Raw genomic sequence first — 24,840 nt, 5'->3', positions numbered from 1 at the left:
GTGCCCTAAGCACTTCACAAATATTATTTCATTTGATCCTTGCAAGAACTCTGAGAGGTAGGTGTTGTTATCCCCACTTTCTATTTCAGGAAACTGGGATAGACAGAGATTTAGTGACTTGTTCAGGGTCACATAGCGCTACTAAGTCTGGACTTGAACTCAGCACCCTATCAACTGCACTACCTTGATGTCTCAAGGTGTAGAACATTGTACATTATGCCTTAAATATGAAAGTGTAATGAATGTAATAAAGTTTCATTGTGAAAATGGTTTATTGAACTATATATTGCTGTTCAGCTCAGAAAATTCCAATTGACTGTCACATTAAATATTAGCAAATATCAGTGCAAATGAGATGGTTTCTTCGTTGTTGACTCGGTTGGAGTATAATCCAGGCTAGGAAAACTTTGGTGGATGATTTTCTATCTTTTTCACACTTCTGGTCTTTTATAGAACCTAATACGCAAAAAAATCCAAAACAAAACAGAACAAAACAAAACCAAAACCAAAAACAGAAACAAATAACAATTCTCCTTAGGAACTATGAAACTAAACTCTCTCTATCTCTGTCTCTCTCTAATAAGCCAGTTTCTTGAAATATAATTGTTTTATGACTGAATTGAGAATAGAACACACATCTTCTACTCCCAGGAAGCTAACTAACTAAATAAATGCTCGTTTCTAACCTGAAAGGCAGCCATTTTTTTAAACTATGTGTCTGTTATCTAATGCATCCTACTGATCAAGACCCTAAATTAATTATGTGCAGAAATCTAATAAATCTAATGAATTCTTAATTTTAGTCAGTCCCTCAAAATATGAAAGTTATTATGTGTTAATGAATCATAGACGGTATTGGAAAGATTGACATCATCCAGTACAACAATGTGTGATAGATTAGATATTTATAATAACCATGATTTCAACAATGTCCTTTAAATATGACAATCCTTGGTTGCACTTGAAACTGGATTTTGCTTTTTAAAGCTCTTATTTCCCTTTTACTTTGATGGGACCCAAAGCACAGTCAATTATACACATTGGAGAAGTTTGATTAAAGATTACTCTCTGCCACTGACTTCTCTGTGCAGGTCGTTTTGGAAATTCTAATTCCACTGTATGGTTTTGGGGTGAAATCAGTGTGGTCTTAACAGACACTGAAGTCTCCAAAAAGGCACTTAGGAAACAACTTGAGGAACTCAAGAGCAGTAAATCACTGCAGCCCAGATGGTATTCATCTCAAGATACCGAAGGGGGTGGTAGTAGCATGGAGTGTGAGAGAAATAGTAGGCAAACAGACTAGGACATATAAAAATAGAAGTTCTTCTTTCCTTAAGGATCCATGAGACTGTGATCACTTTCTTTAAATTGGCAGCTCCATCATACGTAATGTCAACTCAGTTTCATTCTAACCTTTGGTGACTTCAAAATGAGATCATATTCTTTTGGAGGGAGAGAGGAGAAAATTGTCATTTATTTCCTCTTCATTGTACCCTAGAACATTTCAAGTAATATATATGTGTGTGGATATCTATCTATCCATCTATCCATCTATCTATCTATCTATCTATCTATCTATCTATCTATCTATCTATCTATCCATCATCTATCATCTATCATCTATCTATCTATCTATCTATCTATCTATCTATCTATCTATCTATCTATCTATCTATCTATCTATCTATCTACCTTTCGATGTTTCTATCTATCCCTACCTATATATGTGTATATATGTATATATAGGACATATATACACACATATACACACATGCACAAACATGTATATGTAAATATATATCTGTATATATACACATACATATGTGTGTGTTATAGCAAAATGTCTCACAAGTTGTTTTCTCAGGATATCTGAAAGTAGCAAAGGTCTCTGTTACCAACTTTATAGCTGTCAGGAAGTTCCTGTTTACTTTTGGTCCTTGGTTACCTCCCGATGGATCTTCATTCATGTCAGTGACAACTAGCATTCCCCTGCTGACCACAGTACCTGGGCTTATCCAGAAGAAAATTACAGAGATAATCCTTTGAAGGAAAAAAGGTTGTGAGTAATTACTCTAGATCCAGGAGCACAGATCTGAAAGAGTTATACCACCCAGAAGGAAATGACTAGCTTGTTTCAACTCTTTAAATACGAAGTCCATGTCCTATGTTTCCCAGGGCAATGGTAATTGCCAGAGACTATCATCTCATTAATAATGGGCTGAATGATGTAATGGACAGATAGCCAGCCTTTGAGATGTTGAAAGTTTGGTTCCAGTCTTGCCTCAGAGACATACTACCCTAGCCATTTAACTTCTCAGTGTTCCAGATCTACAGATTTAAATTGGAAGGAGCAGTTATTCTACACTGGTATCCAGAGTTTTTTCACTAGAAATTCCCTGTGCTAATGAATTACAGATCTAGTTTTAAAAATGACCAAATATCTCTTATATTGGCTGTCTCTTAATATTTGGAAAAGGGGAGAGGAGAGAACTGTGGGTGGAGGGATATAGACAGGGAGATTGTTAGAACCTTTATAATCAATGGTCAGAGATTTTAGTACTTTTATTTTAGTATTTGGTGAAAATAAGATGGTTTGCAGAGCCAGAGCTAGAGAAGACAAGATTAACACTAAGTACAGACAGCTTTTTAAAGCCATTCAAAATCATTAGAAATTATTAGACCTGATTTGAGAAAAATAGAAAAAAGCATGTCTCCCAAGTACTTTATAATGGGGGGGGGGAATCAATGTTTTGTATATTCTGCTTATCATAAGTAAAAAATATTATTAATATAGTTCTTATTAGTAGAAGTGATCATAGCAGTAACTAGCATTTATATGAGGCTTTGTTTTGCAAAGCACTTTATATATGCTGTCTTAATTGATCCTCACAACCCTTGGAGGTTGGTGCTATTATTATCCCCATTTACAGATGAGAAAATTAACTAGAAAGGTAAACTGATTTGCATAAAGTCACACAGATAGTGTTTGGGCAGGATTCTAATTTAGTTTTTTCCTGACTCCAAGTCTAGCATTGCATTCATTACATCATCTAGCACCTCATGTTTATTGTTCAAGGGGTTTGAGAAGGCTTCAAGAATTCTTTTCATTTAGGCAGAATACAGTTGAGTAGTTGAAGAAAAGCATGGCAGTCAAACCATGTATAGTCAAATGAACAGTGGAGAAATGAGGAATTTAAGTATTAAAAATATGAGGAAGGATCCTTCCAAAAGGATGGAAAATGTTTGGCCATGTTCCCAAGTCAAATTAGCTGAATAGGTCCTCAAGACCACACGCTGGGACAGCCATGACAGATCTACATTTCATGTGATGAAAAGCTGCTGTGGAATGAATAACCTGAGATCACACCTAGATCCCTGATGTTATCCCTCCAGGACAATTCATGTCCACAAGCCTTGACTTCTTTCCCTCAGCTTTACAGAGAGATTTAGATGAGCGTATCTGGTGTTTCCTTGGTTTAATGGGCCTCAAGCCAGTAGTGATTTGTAGATGTGCCTATAGGGCCAGATCCTCATGACATAGACTCTATATAGAAACTGAAAAATATGGAATGACTTGTAGCAGAAGAAATGGTTCCCTGAATCCCTGATTTCTCTTGATAGGACAGCACTTCTAGTACTCATCATTACATTCTTTAAAAGTAGATAACAACTCTAAAAGCAACTCTGATTATATGTGTCAGGCAATTTCCAAGATCAGATTAGATTACTGAGGCATATTTAGGGCCAAATATGGGAGAGAAATACACCTAAGACAAATACTCTATATCTGGAGTTTTAATTTTGAGTATTCCTCATATTTGCATCAAGATACCATAATGTCATTTGACCTCAAGGTCTCCGTTTCTATAGTTCATAATTAGAGGTAGACTGATCTTTGTCACAGTCTTGTCATACATAAACTTTTAATCACTCCTCATAGGTTATTGAAGACATTTTGCTATTATAACTTTATCTAAAACTGCTAAATAAAACCATGTCTCATTTTTTTATCTTTTATTGATTCTTTTATTTTATTTTTTACATTTGTTGCTTCTCAGTAATATCCAATAGAATTTTCCCATGCAATGACAAAAAAATTAAGCAAAAACCAAACAATATCAATTTCTTGCAGCATATATAGCATTCCACAACCATAGTTCATCACCTCTCCATGTACAGGAGGGAGTTATGTTTCATCATTATTTTTCTGGAATTGAGAGTTTTCATTGAATAAACATAAATCAGCTGTCTTTTAATGTTGCTTTTATTTTTGTGTCATTGTGTAATTTGCTTGATTCTTTCTTTGCATCAGTTCATATGAATCTTCCCAAGTTTCTGTGAATTCTTCATATTTGTTGTGTCTAGCAGAAGAATAAAATTACATGACATGAATATTCCACAATTTGTTCAGCCATTCCCTATGAATTTTTTTCCTACCACAAAAAAAAAATGCTGTTGTAAATATGCTGCTAATATTTAATCCATCTTCTTTCTGAGCTCTTGGGGGATATTTACCTAGTGGTATTCTCTATTTTTCCAATTAACCAATTAAAATGTGATCTCAAATTATGTTTCAATATACTAAATAATTATAAATTCATATTGTTATTGTAAAGAACTCCTAAAGAACAGCAAAGTTGAATAAAGGAATATTATAAACAAAATGCATTGCTGTTGAAATCTAGATTTACTTTTCTTTACAGACAATATTTAACCACTGTGCCTAAGTTGCCAGCTTTTATGAAGCTTTTATGAAGACTTCTTGAAATTTTAAACACAGTTGTATAATAATCTAGGAAATTATGATATAACATTGTCTTATCTGTTGTTAGAAATTATTTATAATACCAAAACAGCAAATGAGAGGAAAGCTTTTCTTTGGTCAATTGTGATTTTACCAGTTTATTAGATTGTTTATAGTTACTAGATTAAGATAGTGAATATGAGTATAAGATCATTCAATAACAGGCCATAGTAATATATAGATTCATGTATAGGTTTCTTCTAAAACACCACCAAGAGCTTGGTATTGTAACCCTGATACCAACATTATAAAATGTCTCAGTGTGTAGTTTTTCCATGTTCACATATTTCTAAATGAAACTAAATTTAAAATTAATATGCTTGATTTCATATTTCTTAAAATTCAATCTCATAAGTAATTCATCTTAATAACAACCCCCTTATTAATCACATATGTCCTACTGACTGGCTATAAAGGATAGCTTTAAAGAAGTGATTGTTAATGATCCATGACTTTTAATGTACCATAAGACGTTCAGAGATTTGGACTGGTGAACGATTTCGTGTTGGACTTGATTTTCTGCAGGTTCTAAAAACACATAAAAGTAAGATTGTACATTTTAACAGTATGTCATTGTAAAGGTTTTACATTTTTGATTAATACACTGCAACAAATGTATGCTGCTATAAAACCTTAAATTTTAGCAAAGAGTTAATACATTAACTTGAAATAAGAAATAAGGATTTAGAATTTAGAAAATATGTCATTGGTTATAGAATGTGTTCTGGCTTTACAATTTGTATTTTCAAAAGATTTGCTGTATATGTGACTTTAATACTATGTTCAAAATTAAAACTCCCTTCCAGAACACACATACACACACACACACACACACACACACACATGAATACACACATTTTATTTCTTATATATATTCTCATACTCTGCATGGCAGGGTAGATTAAGTGTCTGGTGCACTTTTTTTTCCCTATCCCCTCCTTCCATCATATGCATATGAACTAGTTATGTGATCCTGGGGAAGTCACTTAAATTTTAAATAATATAGGCAAAATCCTTGTATTTATATAGGAAGTCATGAGCAAATTGCAATCTGCTTTGGTGGAGGGAATTCCCTTACTGGGAGTTCCACAAACTGTCTTATGTGTTCATTAATGTTATCAATTCATAATAATAGCTAATATATATTTAGGTCTTTAAGATTTGTTAAGCCACATAGACACACATACACACACACACACACATACACACATTTCATTTGTTCCTAAAAGCAAACCTCTGAGGAGCTTTTATTATTATTTGCATTGAATAGATGAGGAAACTGGGGCCAAGAGAAGTTAAATGACTTACTCAGGGTCACACAACTAGTTAATGTCTAATGAATGATTCTAATCTAGGTCTTCTGAAACACATTTCCAGCACTCTATTCATTATATCATATTACCTCACAATTGTGTCTCCAATTCTATCTCTCTATCTATGATATATCTATCTAGATAAAAATAAGTCAAATAGAAAGATGATGTCAGGCTCTTTCAAGAAGGAATGTCAGTATCTCCTGAGAGACTTCCATTACTTTTTTTCTAATTCTTGTAGAACTCCATACTTGACCTGGGGATGTATTCATGACTTCCCAGTCAGGTGTCAATAAGAATTTCTTAAGGACCTACTATGAATACAAAAGAGAATAGTCTTCCCAATTCACTCTTAAGGATACAACTGTGTATTAACTGTTAGTCAATCAGGAAGTCTCCTGATCCACGTCATGGTATTTTTGCCCTAATCGTACTTTTCTGCCTTGTTGTTGTTCAGTGGTATCTAACTCTCCATGATGATATTATTCAAGGGGTTTTCTTGTGAAAGATACTGGAGTGGTTTGCCATTTCCTTCTCTGGTGAATTAAGGTAAACAGAGGTTAAATGACTTGCCCAGGGACATACACACTTAGTAAGTGTTTGTGGTCACATCTGAACTCAGGTCATCCCGACTTAAGATCCAACCCTTTCCTCCAATATCTAATTTTCTACCTAGACAGTATCTAAGTAGCAACCATGAAATTCTCCCAGTGAAGAGGGTCATATGATTCAATATTTAGAATTCTAGGGACAGATATTTTTAAAGGTACAGTGGCATCAGTCACCAAAAGTCAAAAAGACAATTCCCAACTTTTTTTGTCCTTCATATGAGTTTAATTTTATGATTTGGGCATTTGATTAATTCACTGTTATAGCAATAGGTCTGAATTTCTGGATGTGGCATTTATATTTATAGTAAGAAGTAATTCTTGGGTTTCTAAAATGATTTGTTTGCAATCATTGTTCTCATGATTTATCAGCACCCTGAAGACTATTTAATCAATCAGTTCAGAAAAGGAAGATTAGTCCTTTCCGAGTAGATTTTCCAAGTGAATGGTCAAGGCTATTATTTCCGCTTAAGAGAAATAACTTAGTCTTGAAATACCAGAAAAATCTTTCTATGAGTATCCCCACTTTACAAATGGATTGGGAAATGGTTTGTGGTGGAAATGACAAGCAAAAACTTACATTTTAGTACATTGCATCAATGTTTATATTCCTGTGGGTATTACAGCCATATCTATTGAAGATCCAGAAAAGAAAGTTCTTGTCACCAGAGTCACTGACAACATCAAATAGTTCAGCTTCAGAAACTGCTAATATTTTATTAATGGAAATGATATTGAAGAAGAAGAATAGCTGTATGTTCTGCCACTGAACTCTAAGGACCATATGATTGTCCCACCTGTAGCTGAAACCTTCCTCTACTAGAATGTGAGTTCCTTAAAAGTAGGGACTGTCTTGCTTTTCTATTTAAATCCCCAGCACTTCCCACAGCACAGTGGTTTGCTCTTATCAAGTGCTTGATAAGTGTTTTATTCATTAGTTAATTATTTCCTACACGAAATCTCTCCTCCAAAACATTGTTGCACCTAGAGATGGATCCCAAGTTCACAAAAGTTATGTTGATAGAATACAGACATTGTCTTTTGCTACCAAGCTACCTAGAAAATATTTGATCAAAGGCATGGTGACAGACCACAAGTCTTCCACCCAAAGGCTAGCCAAATTGCCTTCAAAATATAAATTGTGGTGGTTATGTTATATGACCATGAAGTTATTCTCCCTCCTTTCTAATGGATATCAACACTTGGATTACTACGTTCTTCTCTTTCCCAACTATTATTCCTATTACTAGAGGACTTTAATATTCTCATAGATATTCCTTCAAATTTACTAATCTTCCAGTTTGTTGTTAAGTCTATCAGTCATCTGACTCTTTGTGTCCCAATTTGAGGTTTTCTTGGCAAAGATACAGCAATAGTTTGCCATTTCCTTTTTCCAATTCATTTTACAAATGAAGAAATTAAGGTAAATAAGGTTAAGTAACTTAGCCAGGGTCATACAGCTAGTAAATTTTGGAGGTCAAATTTGAATTCATGTCCTCCTGACTCCAGGTCTGGCACTCTATCCACTATACTGCCTATCTGTTGCAATTCTTAGCTTCCTTAAATCCCTGACACAAATGGAGGAGATATTGACATACTGTCTTTACCATTACTCCAAAGCCTTCAACTTTTCTAATTAAAAACTCTTCATTCCTCAGACTGAACCCAACACCCTATCCTTCTATCTTTCTCTATGTCTTACCCCTCCTAAAACTGTTCTTCACACTTATCAAAACCTCCAGTTCCTTCAGTGATCAGCACTTTCTCATGGCATTATGACTCCTTGAAATTCACTTTCCTCCCTCTCCAATCTCAACCCAATAATAAACTACTTCAATTCTCCTCTGCCTTTTAATTCCTAAAACTCCTGTCCTACCATTTGCTAGTTCTCATCTCTTGTCAAACCTCAGTCATCCTTGAATTAATTCTACCACCCAGCTTTACTGATTCTACTTACAAGCCTCTGAAAACTGGACAATGTCTTGCAACCACACTGCTTATGAACATTATAAATTCATGTTACCCAACCTCCACTGTTTTCAAAACAGCAATACAGTCCTTTTATTCTTCTCTAATTGATCCCATTTCTCACTCCCTATAGAACTTATCACAAATCTTCTTTTGCCTCCTCTTATCTCCTACACTATCCCCTCTATTCTCCTCAGGTAAGGGTCATTCTTCTTAATTTACTGAGAAAACTGAACACTTTTGATGTAAGGTTCCTCTTTTTGCCATACTTTTTCATCACAGAAACCCTTGACATCTTCTAGCTGCTCTTCATTTGCCCCAGTCTCTGAAAAAGAGGTGACTCTTCTTCATGCTAACTCCTCTGCAAGTACAGTTAATCCATCCTTTACTATCTTCTCTGGCAAATTTCATCTTCAAACATTCACTTACTTTCTCAAATCTTCAATCTCTCGTTATCTAATGGGTTTGTCCCTATTGCCATCAACACATTCAAGTGTTTTTATTCTCAAAAATCCTTTCCTGGACACTATCATTCCCTTGCACCACTATCCTATGTATTTCCTCCTTTTTCCAGCCAAACTGCTTGAAAAATATTTTCTTTATTTAATGCCTCAAATTTCTTTCCTTTCATTCATTCCTCAAATTTTTTCACTCTGGCTTTTGACTTCATCACTAAAAAGTTACCAATGATCTCTTAATTGCCAATTCTGATGGCATGTTTTTTGGTCCCCCTATTTGACCTCACTGTTGTATTCAATTGACAATGTTGACTACACTCTTTTCTCTGTGATTTCGACACTTTTTATAAAAGTACAATGCAGTACTGAGATATGTATACATACTCCCTTCTATTCTAATTCAGTAATCACTAGAGACCTATCATCCAAGTTTTCTAAGATTTCTTTCAGGCCATTGAGTTCTTTCTTATCTTGGTTAGATTTAAGTCTGAAAATGGTACATTGAGGTCCCCAACTAATACAGTTTTAATGTATATATCTCCCTCTAACTAGGTTAATTTTGCCTCTGGTAATCTCTTTTTTTTCTGAGTCAAAATGAACTCTTTGGGTTTCAAGTATGTTTCTTGTCAATAACACCTTGGTATGTTCTGGTTTTTTATCCATTCTTTTATCTTTTGTTTTATGAATGTTTATTCCATTCACATTCATGGTTTTAATTATTGATTTTGACAGTTTCCTCAAGCCTATTATCTTATACTTGTTCACTCCCAATGCTCCCTACCCATCTCTTCAAACAGATTAAGAGCCTAGTGAAAAAAAAAGTAATATGCACAGCCACAGTGCTCTATATTTGATGCACTCTCAGTCTCATTTTCTTGTTCATCAGAAGGGGGAGGTAGGAACACAGTGGATGTACCACACTGGACGTGGAGCCAGAAAGACCTGAATTCAAATCCTACCTCAAATACTTATTAGTTGTAAAACCCTGGGCAAGTCACTTAGCCTCTGTTATGAAAAATGGGAAAATTATAGCATTTATCTCCAAGGATTGTTGTGAGGATAAAAAAAGATAATATTTGTGAAGCTCTTTGCAAGTATTATGGAAATTATATCTGATATTATTAGTATCATCTGTAATACCCTAATACTCTAACTCTGGGTATTATCGAAAGCACTCTTTCTTTCAGTAACCTCATCATGAGTTTAATTATCTACTTTACACAGAAGACTAATCTGTACATCAACTAAGTGGTTGGAATACTGGGCCTGAAGTCCAGAAAATCTGGGTCCAAATTTAGCCTCAGATACTTTCTAGCATGCACATATGTATGCATATGTGTGTTTCCCTTATTAGAATACATGTTCCTTAAAAATGCAGGTTGTTTTATTCTTTGTATTTTTGTCTGCAATGCCCAGGTCAGTGTCTGGCAAACAATGTAAACATATTGAATGATTACAACTTCTATGACCTTGGTCATAGTTTCCCCATTTGTAAAATGAAGGGATTAGACTAGGATGTCTTAGAGTAACCTTCTCATTCCAAGCCTCTGATCATGTAATAGGATCCCAGTTTACTTGGATTTGCTTACTCCCTATGTAGAAGCTCTCCCCTATTGAGAGAGTCACTGAATCTCCCTAGGCCACAAAATATACTAAACTGGACTTTGAAGCACCATCTAGCTCTAGATCTGTACCTTATTTTATTGTCACAACAATCCTGATAGGTGAGGACTACACGTATTATTATCCCTATTTTACTGAAGAGCAAATTGAATTTTCAAATATTAAATGGTTTTCCAAAGATCACAGAGCTAGTAAATGTTACAGAAGGGGATTTGGATCCTGGTCTTCCTGATACCAAGTCCAGCATTCTAAACATTTTGCTTCTGCAAGTTACCTGGTCTTAAGCAGAGCCACCAGAATGATTCCAAAGGCAAGTATTAGGCATGAAATAGTGTAGATAGCTTCACCTGGAGGAAAAGAAAACAAATAAACAAAAAACCAACATAGGAGAAATATACAGGAAACACATAGGATAAATACTTTACTTTCTGAGGTTTTAATTAACTCAAAAAATGGAAGAGGGGAGAGGTTAACCCACCATTGAAAAGGGAGCGAAATCCAGTTAATGTGATTTCTTTTGCAGATGTTTCTTCATATAAGGGAATACTTTTAACAGCAGACATAAATGTCCTCCCTGAAATACAAAGGTTAAAATTGAATCCAAATATCTAAATGTCACAAATCATTATTTTAGCTTCAAGATTTTGTGAATTCATGACTGTGGTCACTCCTTCCATCAAGATAGATCACAACTCCTCTATATCTCAGTAAATGGTTCATTTTGAGAATTTCTACAGCCTTGCATTCCTCACCCTGAGGTCAGTATAGTAAGGAGCCTCTCTGAACTTCCTTTAACTGCTATTCAGACAAGATCTGTTGTTATACTCTAGGCCATTACTCACTGCCTTTGTATTTTAATAGGACTATCAAAACATGTTCACTATTGATACAGGCTTTAGGAATCCAAGATCTCATCCATTCCATGATGAGGTATCAAAGGAAGGTGAATTTTAATGATTATTTCATGAATTGAAAGAAAAGATTTCAAATTATTTCAATTTAGATGTGAACAAAGAAGAAGCCAAAGATAAAAGCTGAAAAAGAGCTTAGAGATCTCCTAATCCTATTTTGTCATTTTGTAGATAAGGAAAAAGAGGTTTAGAAGGTTGAAGATTTGCCCAGGGTCACACAAAAGTTCATGTTGTAGCCAAGACTAGACCCTGCATCTTTGAATAGACATTCTAATCTGCTCTTTTCCCTGTCTGAGCATCACATAGTACATTTGTCATTTCCCTTGATACATCTCCACTTCTCCCCACTTAGGTTGCCTTGTTGTGTACTAGTTTCCCATATCCATGCCCCTAGTCTCTTGGGAAGTTAATCTCATTTTTGGAATACAGATTCTGGAACTGAATTTTCTGATTAGAGTGAAAACTGGCCTTGCCTATTATAACTAGTCAGACCCAGATCACACAAGGCTATGCTATCTCATCCACTTTTCTTCTCAGGCCATTTTGCCACCTGCCCTGCCACCATATATTTCTCTTTCCCTTTCTCTCCTCACTCCACATTCTTCTGGTCACAATATTCTAACCAATGGTATGATTACTTTTGGAAAGGGCATGCCAAATGACTGCTTTATAGATTATTTCACTATCCTTATGATTTCTTATACTAAAATTCCCTTCCTGGTCACTACTTGCTTGTCCATGTTGTGTCCCCATAACCTCTAAATTCCTTGAAGACGATGTTTTACGTTTTGTATTTATATCCACAGTGCTTAGCATAGTGTCTAGTGCATAATAAGTAGTTAATAAATATTTTATTCATTTCTCCATTGCATGAAAACAAGCAAAAAATTCCTTAGGACTTTAAAAAATCAGTTTTTCCTTATAATGAAGTATCTTCTCTAGATGGTCTAGTGAATAATTTCTTTTGTAACAGTGACTAGAGAAAGGTTTATTGTATGGAATTAATCACTAAACAGCTGTCATTATGAAGTGATTTATAAAGACCTAACATTATATAGGTAAGTCACTGAGATATAAAAATAGCATCATACTCTGTAACACTTCATTTTGCAATGAGATTTTTCTATTGTTGAATTTCTCTACACTCCCAGCATCTGTCAGTCAACATGAAAAAATATCCCTCAAGTTTATTGCTGCATGCCCCATACCCACCGGCTTTGGTCCTTGGCCTCCCTGCTTCACACACCTTTAAAAACATTTGATTGCCACCTATTTCTTCTCCTCCAGGACTGAACCTCTATGCTGGAAAAGACTCCTGACTTTGTAGCTCATTGCTTCTAGGTTTCTCTTATTTTAATTAAAAAGAATGTTTCATAGATACCCAAAAGAAAAAAAAAAGCCAAGTCCTTAGGGATTGAGGGACTAAACACTGTTCTTGTTCAAGTCAATTCAAAAGAGAAAATATTTAGTGGCTCTAATTGATTGATAGCAGTAGCACAGACTTGTGTATAGATGACTGGTCTAGCAGTCAGGAAGACCTGGTTTCACATCCTGTCTCTGACACACACTAGCTGGGTGATCATGGGAAAGTCACTTAACCTCTCAATGCCCCTACACAAATCTCTAAGGTACTAAATTACAGATGATTGGCCGCATGGGGAGTTCCCTGCACAGATGAGATCACAGGTCCAGACTGCTTCTCCCAAAAATTACATTTCTATAGGTTGTGCAATGCTAAGGCTAATTAAAAGTATAACTCACTCAAATTTAAAACTAACCTAAATATAAGTGCAAAATATACTAAAAGTACAATCCTTTGTTTGCTTGAGGAAATGGGTTGGGGTTTACATTTAAGAAATGGTCAAGAGGGAATGAGAACCAGCTACTGCAAAATGACCATATTTTAAAGGCATTGTCAACACTTTATAGTATCTCTTTTGGACGTTGTTAGGCTCAAATGATAAGTATGGTAGTGGAAATAAGGACAGAGAACAGTATCTTGGAGGGTATTATATAGTAGATATGAATCTTGGACAGGGAATTTGTGTCCTTGAGGCCACAAGTGGCCCTCTAGGTCCTCAAGTGCAGCCCTTTGACCTAATCCAGACTTGATAGAACAGGTTCACCACTCTGGGCTAGCTGATGGACTGTGACAACAGAAAGATTATTGCAATGGGCTAAGAGATATATTACTATAATCCCATTCAGACTCTCCCCTTTGGGGGATTGCTACTGCTCAGAATACAGCTGTCCTGGAAACTTAAGTTTGAGCTATATATCAGAAATAATCAGTAGAAAGTGCTGAAAATAGATGATATTTTGGGTTAACAATAAAATTCCGAAGGTAGGTCAGGGGACAGTAACCAGATGGAAGACCTGTCTATGTCCTTTTGGAGAACGTGATTTTCAAGGAGGCAATATCACTTCTGTCACCGTTCTTTATCTTTTAAAGTTTTGACTCCTACTAGACCTATGATGAAATGGAGATATTATAAAAAACTATGGAATGACAAATAAAAAATAAGGAATGAAAATGGATCTTTTCTCAGAGCATTTTTACATTAATAGGATCTGGAGTAGATTCATAATGGGACACTATAATTGGGGTCTTTTACAGTTAGTGACCTCAGTATTTCTGTAGGAGCTGATGTCATTTCAAATATGATGGTGATTTATTCAACATATCTAGGATTTCAGTATCTATTGAAAGTCAGAAAGATCTGGATTCAAGTCCTGATTCTGATACCTATTGTCTGTGTGACCCCAGGTAAATCACTCAGCTCTGTGATACTCCCAGATAATACTCTAAGCTGCAGAACAGGTAATGACCTGCATTAATAAAGGAAGATTTGTTTTATTTTGTTTTGTTTTTATCTCCTGAAATTCCCTAAAGCAGTGAAATTATTGTTCTGGTATACACATACACACATATACCCATGACTGTTTACTGTGCATAATGCAACCATTCTTTAATTTTAAAATAAAAATAGAGCCCTGGGACCTTCAAATGTGAGACAACTGACCTCTTTTTTCACATATTAATTGGTATCTAATAAGTCAAATGCACACTTTTGCCCATTCACTGATTTATGTGTCGATATTAGGTCTCTCTCTCTCTCTCTCTCTCTTTTTATATATATATATATATATATATATATATATATATATATATATATATATATATATATATATATATATATATATATATATATAATGCATGGAAGGTAGTCTTTCTCAGTTTCACTCAAGAAGAGAAAAAATCCATCTCCTCTCAGTGCAAAAGCAGTGGAAGGAGTGATTTTTAATTTCTTTTTGTTTTTCACTCTTTCATGATTATAAAGTTTATTCTGTTTTAAATATGAGAGCTAGAAAAAAGGGAATTAGATTGAATAATGAGATAAGAAATACATTCATAATCTGATTAAATATTTTTTACTAAAATTTATAGTTATCATATATGTGTGTTTATATATGTATGTATTTACAGCAAGTTGAGAATGTACTTTTCTAAAACTTTTGATGGTCTAATTACATATTTCAAAAAGGGATTCCATGAAAGACTGTTATGGCAATAGCATTTTAAATTTAAAATCAGTTCAAAATAAACAGAAACTATCTCATACTTATTTTATACTCCTTATGAGATTAGCACATGGAATTTTTCCCTGCTGATTTACTGGTTGAGTTGATGCATGGATGGATGAATAGATGGATGGAAGTATTGACTGATGTATGGATGCTACAGTTTCTCTCTCCAACATTTTGTACTTGAATCATTTGATGAAGTTAGTGTTTTACTACTTCTATTTGAAAATAATATACTGAAAAAATGTTATAGCTACATGGCACTTTAGGGATTATAGAGTTTGAGTGAACATAATATCCTTACAAGGAAAAGTAAAATTCAAATATAGAACTGCTTCCTATAATTGTACAAAATGCACCTAAAAAGTTTGAAAAGACTCATAAAATGAATTGAAATTTAATCACATGGAACTCATTAACTAGGTTATAATAGATCAATGACAGAAGTGGTTGTTAATGATCCCAGTGAAAATTTAAATGTGTCTAGCAATCACTACCCAATCTTAAATATTGCACCCTAGGAGGATACTGAATATCAGTTAGACAGATTAATGCTAGTGAGACTTTCTTGGCTACTGAAGCCTCTTGCTGCTTCTCTTTCTCCCTCTCCCCTCCCATTATAAACAGTGAAGTTTACAATGCTTTATAACCTACAAATTAAAATCGGTAGAGTTCATAACTGACCTCAGTCCCACAACATCTGTTATATTTATAGATAAACAGTGTCAGTGATTTGTTTATCTTAACTCTTGCCCTGGAGGAATTAAATACGATTATGAATTACACTGTAAAATCCCAATACATTTGAAGGAAAATCAAGATTAATTTCAATCTTGGGTTAACAAGTTTAAACAGTATTCTCCTCAAAGAAACTGTTGAGATATAATCATTCCTAACTTCTTTCTCCTCCAAAAGTACTATGTGCAACAGTAGCTCAGGAATGATGCAGGTTATCTTTTTTTTTTCCATTTATATTATATATACATATTAAACATACATAGAGTTATTAAATGTTAGATAAAAAAGTAGAATTTTAAAAATACCTATTGTTATACATAAAAGATAATAAAAAGTTTAAACAAACAGAACCTTCCTCGTTTAATACAAAAATCATAGTACACATTGCATGGACCAGTAACTTTCCTGAATTAATTTGTTTTTAGTGGATATCCATGGCTTAAAAAATCAACAAATTCTTGTGAAATTAATCTCTTACCTGTCTTTTGAAATTGTTTATGAAATGCTGTTATTTTTCTCTAAGCAAGATGGTATCAACGGCTGGCAAACTTCTCTGACCAAAATGGTAGAAGCAATTTAAGGTGCTCTGTTTTAGGCACATATTCTTAGGTTAATTTTAAGTCTTTATTCTCTGCTTTCATTCTGGAAGTACAGATTATCAGTTTTAAAAGGAGAGGCAGCATGGTGTAGTCAGAGGATCACTGGATGTGGTGGATTCCAACCAGTAGTGTGCTGGTAAATATTTAATAAATGGCTCTTTGTAGAGGGGGAAGATTGTATCCATGACACAGTTTTAGGTTTAATCTACATTAACATTTTCTCTACAACTTTCTTAAGTCTAAACAATCAACAACAAGGACAACAAAATGAAGTCCTGAGTTTTAGTGTCTGCAGATTTCCTAGGTGTGGAAGCTTAAACTAAAAATTTAACAAACAGCTCTTAAAACCCATTCAGACTGACTACATCACTTCAAGCAAAACTGGGATGCTTGCTTGCTGGATGTTTTAGTTGGAATTAATTTCAGGTGTAATTTGGAATAGATAGCTTTTGAGATCTCTTCCAACTTAAAATTTAATTATTCCATGATGTGGATTTAGAGATTGAAGACCATGTTCACATTCCAGCTCTTCTAATTGCTACTCATGTGAACTTGTATGAATCATTTAATTTCTCCAACTTCAGTGTTCTTAACTGTAAAATGAGGGCATCTGAACTAGATCTAAGATCACTTCTAGCTCTAAATCTATCATCTTACTATTTCTCCATAAAGATCTGCAATAATTAAGTCTATACTACAGAAAGTTCAGTCTTGAGGTCATTAAAATATTTCACTGGGGGCGGAGCCAAGATGGCGGAGTAGAAAGATGCATATATACTAGCTTTTCCCCCACAGCCCATAAAATACCTGTAAAGAAAGACTCTCAACAAATTCTAGAGCAGCAGAAGCCACAGAACAACAGAGTGGAGGAGATTTCTAACTTAGGGTTAATTGAAAGGCAGACAGGAAACATTTGTGGCACTGGATGTAGAACAGAGACAAGCCCAGCCTTGGTGGTGCACAGCTGTGGGAGGAGAACAAGAGCAGGCCTCAGGGGTGGAATCCCCAGTCACAGTAGCAGCAGTTCGCAGATCCCTCAACCCATAGGCACCATATGTCAGTGACAAGGTTTTTTCAGCTGATCAAGAAAGGAGAAGGGCCTTCCCATAGCTCCAGCCTCAGGCAGCAGCCACAGAGGCCCCATCAGGCAGACAGCAGCAGCTTCCACAGCAGCCCCTAAAGCAGCCCACAACCATTGTTGGATCATAATAACCCTGGGGGCACTGAGCAGCTGATTCTTACCTCAGTCCAGTGTAAAGGCCCTGTACCTAATACTCCTGGGGAGGTTGAGCAGCTGATCTTTATCTCACACTGAGTGGCAGCCTTGCCCCTGCAGCTTATCTGATTCTCAGTCCCCAGTGCTGGCCTTGGCAGAACTGGAGGCAAGGTGGTTGTGAAGAGGAAACTCTATTACAAAAATCTGGGGCACAAAAATTTCTGCTTTCTCCCATACCAAAGTACATGTTTGACTGTACCACCTTGGAGGAACTGAGATGTTACAGATCCCTAGAGTATGCCCTACTCTTGACAAAGGACCCAAAAGTCAAGTAACTGGTTGAGAAAATGCCCAAAAAAGGAGGAAAAAATAAGACTACAAAAGATTATTTTCTTGGTGAATAGATACCTCCTGCCATCCTTTCAGATGAGGAAGAACAATGTTTACCATCAAGGAAAGACCTAAAAGTCAAGGATTCTGTATCCCAAACATCCAAACTAAATAATCAATGATCTCAGGCCTTGGAAGAACTCAAAAAGGATTTTGAAAATCAAGTAAGAGAGGTGGAGGAAAAATTGGGAAGAGAAATGAGAAAGATGAAAGAATATCATGAAAAGAAAGTCAACAACTTGTTAAAGGAGACCCCAAAAAATGCTGAAGAAAATAACACCTTTAAAAATATGCTGAGGGGACGGAGCCAAGATGGCAGAGTAGAAAGACACACATACGCTAGCTCTGAACCCACAGGCCATAAAATATCTGTAGAAAAGAACTCCAAACATATTCTGGAGCAGCAGAAGCCACAGAACAACGGAGCGGATGAGATTTCTGTTCCAGAGAGCCTGAAAACCTCTCGCAAAAGGTCCATCGCCCTGCGGACCCAGAGCAGAGCCCAGCCCTCCTTGGAGCCCAGCCCTCCTTGGCCGAGTGGCGCAAAGAGGAGCAGATCCCAGCAGGTTTCAGGGATGGAATCTCCAGCGGCCATGCAGGTCCCTCCACCCACAGGTGACAAGGGTCAGTGAGAGGGTCTCTTTGGTGGGTCAAGAGGGGAGTGGGGTGCCCCCATAACTCAGGCCCCCTCAGGAGGCAGCAGGGGAGGCGGGAGCAGACTGGGGCTCCCCAAGCAGGCAGGAGCCCAGATCCGTTGTTGAAGGTCTCTGCATAAACCCCCTGAGGGAACTGAGCCCCATCAGGTGGCCCTGTCCCCACCTGGGCACCTGAACTTGATCTCACACTGAATAGCAGCCCTGCCCCTGCCCAAAGCCCTGAGGCTGGGGAGCAGCATTTGAATCTCAGACCCCAAGTGCTGGCTGGGAGGATTTGGAGGCATGGTGGGTGTGGAGAGGACACTCAGAAGTCAAGTAACTGGCTGGGAAAACGCCCAGGAAAGGGAAAAAAAATAAAACCATAGAAGGTTGCTTTCTTGGTGAACAGATATCTCCTCCCTTCCTTTCAGATGAGGAAGAACAATGCTTACCATCAGGGAAAGACATAGAAATCAAGGTTTCTGTATCCCAAACAGCCAAAATAAATATTCAATGGGCTCAGGCAATGGAAGAGCTCAAAAAGGATTTTGAAAATCAAGTTAGAGAGGTGGAGGAAAAACTGGGAAGAGAAATGAGAGACATGCAAGCAAAGCATGAAAAACAAATAAACACCCTGCTAAAGGAGACCCAAAAAAAATGCTGAAGAAAATAACACCTTGAAAAATAGGCCAACTCAATTGGCAAAAGAGGTTCAAAAAGGCAATGAGGAGCAGAATGCTTTCAAAAGCAGAATTAGCCAAATGGAAAAGAAGGTTCAAAAGCTCACTGAAGAAAATAGTTCTTTAAAAATTAGAATAGAAGAGATGGAGGCTAATGACTCTATGAGAAACCAAGAAATCACAAAAAAGAAAACCAAAAGAATGAAAAAATGGAAGATAATGTGAAATATCTCATTGGAAAAAAACAATTGACCTGGAAAATAGATCCAGGAGAGACAATTTAAAAATTATGGGACTACCTGAAAGCCATGATCAAAAAAAGAGCCTAGACATCATCTTTCATGAAATTATCAAGGAAAACTGCCCTGAGATTCTAATACCAGGGGTCAAAATAAATATTGAAAGAATCCTCCTATTGTCTCCTGAAAGAGATCCAAAAAGAGAAACTCCTAGGAACATTGTGGCCAAATTCCAGAGTTCCCAGGTCAAGGAGAAAATATTGCAAGCAGCTAGAAAGAAACAATTCAAGTATTGTGGAAATACAGTCAGATCTTGTGTGGAAACACAAGATCTAGCAGCTTCTACATTAAGGGATCAAAGGGTGTGGGATATGATATTCCAGAAGTCAAAGGAACTAGGACTAAAACCAAGAATCACCTACCCAGCAAAACTGAGCATAATACTTCAGGTGAAATATGGTCTTTCAATGAAATAGAGGACTTTCAAGCATTTTTGATGAAAAGACCAGAGCTGAAAAGAAAATCTGACTTTCAAACACAAGAACCAAGAGAAGCATCAGAAGGTAAACAGGAAAGAGAAATCATAAGGGACTCACTAAAGTTGAACTGTTTACATTCCTACATGGAAAGACAATATTTGTAACTCTTGAAACTTTTTTCAGTATTTGAGTAGTTGGTGGGATTTTACACACACACACACACACACACACACACACACACACACACAGAGAAAGAGAGAGAGAGAGAGAGGCAGAGAGCATAGGGTGAGTTGAATAGGATAAGATTATATCTAAAAAATTTAATTAAGAGGTGAAAGAGGAATATATTGGGAGGAGAAAGGGAGAAATGAAATGGGGCAAATTATCTCTCATAAAAGAGGCAAATAAAAGACTTTTCACTGGAGGGAAACAAGGGGGAGGTGAGAGAGAAAACATGAAGCTTATTCTCATCACATTCCACTCAAGGAAGGAATAAAATGCACACTCATTTTGGTATGAAAACCTATCTTACAATACAGGAAAGTGGGGGAAAAGGGGATAAGCAGGGTGGGAGGATGATGGAAGGGAGGGCAATCAGAGGAGGGAGCAATTAGAAGTCAATACCCTTGGGGAGGGACAAGGTCAAAAGAGAGAAGAGAAGAAATGTGGGGCAGGATAGAATGGAGGGAAATATAGTTAGTCTTACACAACATGACTATTATGGAAGTCTTTTGCAAAACTGCACATATTTAGGCAGTATTGAACTGCTTGCCTTCCTAGTGGGAATGGATGGAGAGGAAGGGAGGAAGAGAAGTTAGAACTCAAAATTTTAGGGAGAAGTGTTGAGTATTGTTCTTGCATACAACTATGTAATAAGAAATACATGTAATGGGGTATAGAAGTTTATCTTACGCTACAAGACAAAAGAGAAGATGGGGATAAGGGAAGGGAGGGATGTTAGAAGGGAGGGCAGATTGGTGATAGGGGTAATTAGAATGCTTGGCATTTTGCGGTGGGGGAGGGGAGAAATGGGGAGAGAATTTGGAACTCAAAATGTTGTGGAAATAAATGTTGAAAACTTAAATATACAAATTACAAATATATTTCACTAAAGCTGATATTAAGAGGTACTGATACCAGGAGCCCTGCATTTCATTCATCTAGAATAATGCATTATTTGAAAATTTGAATAATGTACAAACACTTCTTGCACATCATCATGGGAAAACAACCACCTTTGCAGATAAAATATAGCTTACAAAAATCAAACAAGCTCAATAATCTTTGTATTCCATCAATATAGTCATAATAACAACAGTAAGTATTACTTCTTGTTTTGTGGTGACAACAATATAGGATGGTCTGTTTGTCTTGACAATGTGGAGAAAATGGGAGCCAATTCCCAAGCAATGCTTCCCTTAATGCTATTGGTAAATAATAAAGAACAATCATCACAAGATTATAATATTTAGTTTGGCATGAGGACACTGATAAAAATTCTGGTTGTACTAACAATATTAAATATTCATAGACAAAGTATTATTGTCAATTCTTACATCTACATTGTTAAAATACAATAGTTTTTCATGTTTTTACCAGGGACAAAACAGTTTTTACCTTTTCCTTTGTACAGGTTTAGGTGGGGTATCTGTACAAAGAAATCTCTTTGAACATAGAAAATATTGAAATAAATGGATCCTTTCTTAATATAATATTTTCTTATTTTTTCAATGTTAAGTATCCCTATGGTAGTTTTATTGGTAAAACATTAGAACAGTACATTAACCTTGAAAGTGTAAATATTGTAATGTCAGCTCACCTATCATAAGCACAGAATATTATTCCAGTTATTTAAGTTGATTTTTTTCTTTAAAATTTCTTCAAGGAACATTTTGTAATTTAACCTGTACAAGCACTGAAATGTGCTTTTATAGATTAACTCTCAAATATTTTATGTATTTTGAAGGTTTTTTTTGAGTGAAATTTCAATTTCTGTTATTGCCTTTTTTATTTTGTTATTATGTAGTAATATTACATAATTTTGTGGATTTTTTACAGCCTGTAACTTTCTGAATGGATTACTTTTCTCAATTAATTTCCTAGCTAAATTTCTAGGGTTTTCATTGTAAGCTTTTATACCCCAAACATGTAGGTGTATTATTGTTTCCTCTTTGACTATCTTTTAATTTCTTTCTCTCATCTTATTGCAATTACTATTATTTCTAGGACTACATTAAATACAAGCAGGGAGAATAAGCCTCCTTGCTTTACTACTGTATTTACTAGGAAAGCTTCTAGGGTATCTCCTTTGCATATAATTCTTGTCATTTGTTTTAGAAAGAAAATAATATATATTTTTAAAAATATCAATTCACATACTTTGCATGATTTTTTTCCTAAAAACATGTGTTCTACTTTGCCAAAGAATTTTCTGTATATTTGCAATAATCATGAAGTTTGGCATATTTTGGAATTTTTTGTATAATTCATTATATTGGTTGGTTTTCTAATGTGTTATTAATTAATCCCTCAGATAAATTCAACCTGAATCATTTCTTGGATAAATTACTATAATTTGACAGAATTGTAGTTTAAATTTTTGAGTTGTTATTCACTAACTGTATTACTCTATCATTCACTTAATGTGTTTTATCTCTCCATGATTTAGATATAAAGAATTCTGATTTTCTCATCAAAAGGGTTTACTAGAATGCTTTATCAATTTTTGAGAATATTTTGGTTAGTATTAACTCTAATTGCTCTTAAAAGTTTGGTAGACTTATCTTGCATATCCAATAGGTCCAGTCAATCATGATAGTATATAAAACCTGGGCCCTGAGGTTCTGAGTTTTCACAAACAACTTTATACAGTTATAAATGTAAATAGTACAATGGAGGTAGAGAAGAGCTCATCTCTTAAAATACTCCTAAAGGCTTCTCTGCTGTTCCACTATTTCCTCTGTGATTATCAAGATTTGGTTCAATCCAAGTCTAAATAACAATAAGAACAACAAAAGAAGGATAAAAGGGACCACTGACTCCCACATAAATACTCAGAATAATGTTAAACTGAATGTGGGATAGACTTCCTTTAATCATCCTTGAGGATGGGAGTAGGCAGGAAAACTAAAAGCAAAGTCTAAGAATTTCCACTATAGAGTACACATTCTACCCTACTCTACCCCCGATATGTATTCTGTATTTGTGACCAGGCTAAATTCACCTTAAAAAATATTTTGGTTCTCAGTTTCATAAAATCAAGATTACTTTGATGTATCATATAGCTTGATCAACAGCTACAGACCATCTCATCTAACTCATCATTTTAGAGTAATGAAAAATAAGGTTCAGAGAAGCTTTATCAATTTGCTGCTTCTTATTAACAACTTCAGAATTATCAGTGTTCATTAGTTATTTAGCATCAAGTTTTTATAGATTTATTCAGTCTGTCAGTTAATAAACATTTATTAAGTGCTTACAGTGTTCCAGGCACTGACTGAAATGCTGAAGTTGCAAAAAAGAAGGAAAAGACATTACCTGCCTTCAAGGAGCTTATAATCAGTCTAATGAGGAAGATGACAAGCCAACAAATGTATGCAAACAACATACTGGATGAAAAGGAAATATCAATAGAAGAAAAGTCTTAGAATTAAGAGGGATTGAAAAAGACTTCTTAGAGAAGGGAAATTTTTAGCTGGGACCTAAAAGAAGATAAGGAAGTCAGCAAGCAGAAATGAGGAAGAAAATTTAAGACACAGGAGACAGCCAAGGAATATGCCCAAGGTCAAGAAAGTGAGTGTCTTTTTCAGGGAACTGCAAAGAAACTAGTGTTACTGTATGGGCTGTGGGGGGTGGGAGTGGTGTAAGATTTAAGAAGATTGGTAAGATAAGGGGAGGTAGGTTAGAATGGGCATTGAATGCTAAATAGATATTTTATATTTGATCTTGGAGGTTTACTAGGATTTATTGAGTAAAGGGTTGATGAGAATTGCCTTAGAAGAATCACTTTAGTGTCTGAATGTATTGAATTGTATAGAGATTTGTGATGGACACAATTTAGCCTGTAGGTTATCGCAATAGTTCAGGTGTGATGTAATGAAATCTGACACAGGGTCATGGTAGCATCAGAGGAGAGAAGAGGGTTTATTTCAGAGATGCTATAAAGGTTATATTGACAGGTTTTGGAAAGATATTTGGAGAGTGGTGAGAGATAGTGAGAAGTGAAGACTACACCTAGGTTGCAAGGCTGGGGGACTGGGAATACAGTAATGCCCTTGAAAGCAATTGGGAAGTTTAGAATATAGAGGATTTTCTGGGAAAAATAATGAGATCAGTTTTGGACATATTGAGGTCATAATTCTAGAGGATATCCAGTTTGAAGTATCTAACAGGCAATTAGAGAAGTAAGTCTGAAAATCAGCATAGAAATTAAGACTGGTTAAATCAATTTGAGAACCATCAGCATAGAGATGATAATTAAGTCCTTAGGAGCTGATGAGATCACCAAGTAATACAGGGAAGAGAGAAGAGAACCTAGGAGGACAGACCTCTTTTGGATGCCCCACACTGATGGTCATTATCTGGACAAAGATCA

General features: G+C 35.6%; 1 protein-coding gene across 1 annotated transcript; it reads right to left on the bottom strand.

Moving 5' to 3' along the window:
• Positions 1 to 4,052: 4,052 nt before the first annotated feature.
• Positions 4,053 to 11,343, bottom strand: LOC140523674 (GDNF family receptor alpha-like). Its single transcript, XM_072638433.1, has 4 exons — positions 11,253 to 11,343; positions 11,049 to 11,121; positions 5,269 to 5,332; positions 4,053 to 4,361 (listed from the first exon to the last, which is right to left on the bottom strand). The coding sequence occupies exons 1-4, from the start codon at positions 11,335 to 11,337 to the stop codon at positions 4,347 to 4,349; spliced, it is 237 nt and encodes a 78-aa protein (XP_072494534.1). The 5' UTR covers positions 11,338 to 11,343; the 3' UTR covers positions 4,053 to 4,346.
• Between the last annotated feature and the right edge of the window lie 13,497 nt (positions 11,344 to 24,840).

Source organism: Notamacropus eugenii, chromosome 2 (assembly GCF_028372415.1).
Source record: "Notamacropus eugenii isolate mMacEug1 chromosome 2, mMacEug1.pri_v2, whole genome shotgun sequence".
Classification (NCBI taxonomy): domain Eukaryota; kingdom Metazoa; phylum Chordata; class Mammalia; order Diprotodontia; family Macropodidae; genus Notamacropus; species Notamacropus eugenii.
Note: the sequence above shows the minus strand (reverse complement) of the source record. Positions and strands in the feature narration are given on the sequence as shown.

Bases quoted from the DNA above. Each gene is read 5' to 3' on its own strand.
- LOC140523674 (XM_072638433.1), bottom strand. From the start codon at position 11,337: ATGTCTGCTGTTAAAAGTATTCCCTTATATGAAGAAACATCTGCAAAA. The intron at 11,122-11,252 runs GTGGGTTAACCT...CTTTTCCTCCAG, and splicing joins ATTTCGCTCCCTTTTCAATG to GTGAAGCTATCTACACTATT. The intron at 5,333-11,048 runs GTAACTTGCAGA...ATGTGTTTTTAG, and splicing joins GTGGCTCTGCTTAAGACCAG to AACCTGCAGAAAATCAAGTC.